This window comes from Bidens hawaiensis, unplaced genomic scaffold (assembly GCF_021521415.1).
Source record: "Bidens hawaiensis isolate Kalapana, Puna unplaced genomic scaffold, B.hawaiensis_p1.1 tig00052540_1, whole genome shotgun sequence".
NCBI lineage: Eukaryota > Viridiplantae > Streptophyta > Magnoliopsida > Asterales > Asteraceae > Bidens > Bidens hawaiensis.
In genome coordinates this window covers 11,836-16,421 of record NW_027499456.1, presented here as the reverse complement: position 1 = coordinate 16,421, position 4,586 = coordinate 11,836, and the positions used below count along the sequence as shown (strand labels likewise).

Sequence of the window (4,586 nt, the reverse complement as noted above, 5' to 3'; positions counted from 1 at the left end):
AAACGGTTTTAAATGCTTGTTATTTTAATGGCTATTTTTATTAAAAAGAAAGTTACAAACTAATTATGATCGTTTTGCACGGTTTTTTTAAATGGTGGCACAACTTTTCCGAAGTTATATTTCGATATGCACAGCCGAGCTAAAGCCACAACGAATTCGATCAACACAAGTAGAATTTTATTTACATTCCTATATAAATTTGATTTAAGTTGTTTTAGTTTGCTTAAACAAATAAGCTTCCTATCGGTGTATAGTTAAAGCTGGTATCGTAAGGAACTAACCGAGTTATTTATAGTAGTATTAGTGCAAATGGTTTTACGACCCTTTGGACCGCCAAGTGACGGAAGTGCACAACCAAGAATAAAAACCAACCTCTTAAACCCCGCCACGTGTCACCTAAACTTTATGTTTTTCTCTCTCATTGGAAATGACATGCAGGTTCAATGAACCTACCAGACCGCTCCTAAACCACTTATCGTCCGTCTTTTTCTCTGTTCATTTTATATATTTCATTTCATTCATCATCATCTCACTCTGCAATCCATCATCACAGAATTTGAAGATTCAACAATGGCGTCATTTATATATCGTCCGTCTTTTTCTCTGTTCATTCAACTATGGCGTCATTAGCTGTTACTTCTAGCTCCATTGCATTGCCATCATCGTCTTCACGAGCAGAACAATGTTAGTGTTTTGTGGATTAATTGGATCGCACTTTAATGCATAATAACTTTTACTCACATTTTTATATGTAATTTTCAGTTTTATATATACATTTTAACCCGAAATTGCCTCCAAACCACTGATTTGACCATTAATCGATTAATTGGTCAACTAGCCCAAAATCAATCAGTGGGGTGGGACTAGTGATTAATCGCATGTCTAGTCGGGATTTTATAACCATGCTACGCGCTAGTCGAGTGGTGGGGTAGGTGCGTCACACTGAAATTTATAAGTAGTTTTTGGAATATACAAATATATAAAATTTTTAGAGTTTGACCAAATAGCTATTACTCAGCAATTAATTGGTGGGATAGGGACTAGTGATTAATCAGAACCTAGGCGGGATTTTTACAACCATGGTAAAATCCATAGTTCTGATGTTTGAATTGGAGTTTTGCTTATTTTGATTTGGTTTTGCAGTGGTTCAGTTGAATACAACTGCGTTTCAGCCATTGGATCGATCGGTATCTCTGAAACGATTTGTTGCCGTGAAGGCGTTGAGTTCGGAATCGAGGAGGAATGGAGCGACCGTTCCGTCAGCTGCTACTACTTTTGCTCCTGGTATGAACAATGTATGATTTGCTGATTGATTTTGACTTTTTAAGGTTAAATCTGGTTGTTTTTATGTTTAGTTAAATATTAGTTTGTTATAAAGTGGATTTCAGTTTGTATTTATTTTGTTAGTTATTATAAATAGGATATGATTGTTTTAAGTTTCCTTGAAATTTGTATGAAATTAAGGTCAAGTCTGGTGGCTTTTACATTTAGTTATATATTAGTTTGTTACACATTTTTGACACTTATTAGTATATATTTATGCTTGTCTTGTTAATATAAAAATATGATATGCTAGTTCAATTTTCTTGAAATTTGTATGAAGTGTAATGAAATTTTAACTTAAAAGTGGTTAAATTCATTCAAGATTAGCAATTGTGAAATGACAATAATGCCCTTTGCATTGGATCTGCAGATGTGATTGAGAAATCAGTAGAAGTTGTGGACTTTGAAAAACTAGCTAAAGATCTTGAGAATTCATCCCCACTTGAAATCATGGATAAAGCCCTTGAGAAATATGGCAATGAGATTGCTATTGCCTTCAGGTTAGTTTTAATTCTATCATTAACATCTGTTATACTTTATACAGGTATCTAATGCATTTAAAACTTGTTAACTCTTCAGTGGAGCTGAAAACTTTGCTTTGATCGAGTACGCTCACCTCACCGGCCGCCCATATCGCGTATTCAGTCTCGACACCGGTCGACTAAACCCGGAAACATACAAATTCTTTGACGCGGTCGAGAAACATTACAACATCCGGATCGAATACATGTTCCCGGATTCAGTAGAAGTTCAAGCATTAGTTAGAACCAAGGGTTTGTTTTCATTCTATGAAGACGGGCATCAAGAATGCTGTCGGGTGCGAAAGGTTAGACTGCTAAGACGGGCTTTGAAGGGGTTACGGGCCTGGATCACGGGTCAAAGAAAAGACCAGTCGCCCGGGACCCGGTCAGAAGTCCCGCTGGTTCAAGTGGACCCGGTTTTTGAAGGGTTGGATGGTGGGTCAGGGAGCTTGGTGAAATGGAACCCGGTGGCTAATGTTGCGGGTAATGATATATGGAACTTTCTACGGACCATGGGTGTCCCTGTTAACTCGTTGCATGCTCAAGGATATGTTTCGATTGGGTGCGAGCCTTGCACCCGAGCTGTGTTGCCCGGTCAGCATGAGCGGGAAGGAAGGTGGTGGTGGGAGGATGCGAAGGCTAAGGAATGCGGGTTGCATAAAGGAAATATTAAAGAGGGATCGGTCAATGGGAATGGAAATGACAATAATACCTTTCGTGCTGGAAGTGTGTCGGATATCTTTAGTAGCAATGGTATTGTGAATTTGAACCGACCCGGGATGGAAAACTTGCTGAAAATGGAGGGTAGAAAAGATCCATGGATCGTTGTTCTTTATGCACCTTAGTGCCAATTCTGTCAGGTACTAAACTTCAATATAGTATAAGATTTAATAAAATATATGGTGACTGAAAAAACCAAAATAACAGAACCAAATCATAAACTAACGGTTTGGTTTATGTTTCGGTAAAAACCGAATATTTTGGTTTGGTTTCGTTTTGCATGTATTAAATACCCAAACCGAACCAAATTTATTTATTTTCATTTTTTATTTTGAATGTTAAATAATTTATAAGAATTTAATAATAAATAGTATAACACAAATCTTTAGTCCTACCATATAATAATAGTTATAAGTTATAACTCTATAAATCACTGATTACAAAAAAAAGAATTAGGCTCAAACTTTTAGGCCCAAATTAGCTGATATATTTATATTTATATTTATATTTTCGGACCAAATATTTCAAGCCCGAATGCCAAAGTTCGTTTTCTATAACTTAAATACTGAATGTTCGGTTTTTCCAGGTTTGAGTCTAAAACCGGCCCATGCACACGCCTATTTTTTATGTAAGGGGCGAATTTAAGAGCCTTTTTTAGTTTGAAACGAATAAGTTATTTGTTAAAAAAAGGTTTATCTTTTCGGATTGTTTTAGCCCATAACCCAGCCGGTTTAGTTATGGTTGCATTGTACTCGATGACAGGCCATGGAAGCATCATATGTGGAATTGGCTGAGAAGCTGGATGGGAGCGGCATGAAGGTTGGGAAATTTAGGGCGGACGGTGATGAAAAGGCGTTTGCTCAAGAAGAACTACAATTAGGGAGCTTTCCAACAATCCTTTTCTTTCCAAAACACTCGTCTAGACCAATCAAGTATTCTCCAGAGAAGAGAGATGTGGATTCGTTGATGGCTTTCGTGAATGCACTAAGATGATAAATGGTTCGAGCTTGATGTGTGTTGGTTGTGTATTTATGTAGTCACTGTGTGTGGGCTAAGTCCCGCTATTAGAGTTGTATGGTGATTTCATTGGCAATAAGAGATTTTGAACAATTAAGGAATCGTGTTAAGTATTATTTGGCATTAGTTCTTAATTTGGAACTCACAAAGTCACATGATCTTATGATGTGCTCAAAAAAGTTATATGATATTAACAGCATAAGCAACGTTAACTGTTGTTTCTTTACCCAACCATGTGCCATCTCGGTAAATATGTAAGATTATATGTACCCACTCGACGTTGTTTAGGCAACTAACGCTAAGCTGGAGGTTAACCCCAATAGTATCATTCACATAGTTCTTGGCAAAGTTTATAGTTAAGGGTTATAGGTATGTAAGGTAAAAAACTTAAAGGGCGTTGTTTTACTCATGTTCACATAAAGATGTGGTGTCTTGCTTACAAATTATTGTATCAAAATATTTATGTAAGTTATCAAAGATATGTTTTTCCCCTAGTTCGTAAAATACTAAAAAGACAAAAAAAGGTTATTAAACTAACTTAGAGAATGTTGGAAATTAAATGCAAGCAACCGACCTATTGGTGTCATAAATCAAGCAAGGTCATTTAATGTTCTGTATGACATTATATATATAGGTTACCATTGAGACTGTGATTTAAACCTGATCGTTGGATAAAAATTCAAGATTGATTCTCAGCCCTTCGATAGTGAAATTTAAATCTGAGCGTCCGATTAACTCTCAGCCTTTTGATAAGAACTAAAAACCATTTACATTTTTCCTCACGTGTACATTCGCATGAAGGCAGTTCAGTTCCAGGCAGTTTCTTCTCTGTCCCCTCTATCGATATGATCTCCATCTCCTCCTCACCCATAATCTATTCTATTCAATGACGGTCCACCAAAATCAACTTCGGAATCATCATCCATCATCACCTCTCTCGCTTACACCATCATCGTCGCTCCTGCTCTGTGTTAGCTATTTGCGGTTCTTAATTTCTTCTCTGTC

General features: G+C 36.8%; 1 protein-coding gene across 1 annotated transcript; it reads left to right on the top strand.

Annotated features, from left to right (window-relative positions):
• Positions 1-615: 615 nt before the first annotated feature.
• On the top strand, positions 616-3,667 carry LOC143599709 (5'-adenylylsulfate reductase 1, chloroplastic-like). Its single transcript, XM_077077606.1, has 5 exons — positions 616-684; positions 1,144-1,284; positions 1,694-1,823; positions 1,903-2,704; positions 3,327-3,667. The coding sequence occupies exons 1-4, from the start codon at positions 618-620 to the stop codon at positions 2,687-2,689; spliced, it is 1,125 nt and encodes a 374-aa protein (XP_076933721.1). The 5' UTR covers positions 616-617; the 3' UTR covers positions 2,690-2,704; positions 3,327-3,667.
• Positions 3,668-4,586: the final 919 nt, after the last annotated feature.

Bases quoted from the DNA above. Each gene is read 5' to 3' on its own strand.
- LOC143599709 (XM_077077606.1), top strand. From the start codon at position 618: ATGGCGTCATTAGCTGTTACTTCTAGCTCCATTGCATTGCCATCATCG. The intron at 685-1,143 runs GTTAGTGTTTTG...TTGGTTTTGCAG, and splicing joins GTCTTCACGAGCAGAACAAT to TGGTTCAGTTGAATACAACT. The intron at 1,285-1,693 runs GTATGAACAATG...TTGGATCTGCAG, and splicing joins TGCTACTACTTTTGCTCCTG to ATGTGATTGAGAAATCAGTA.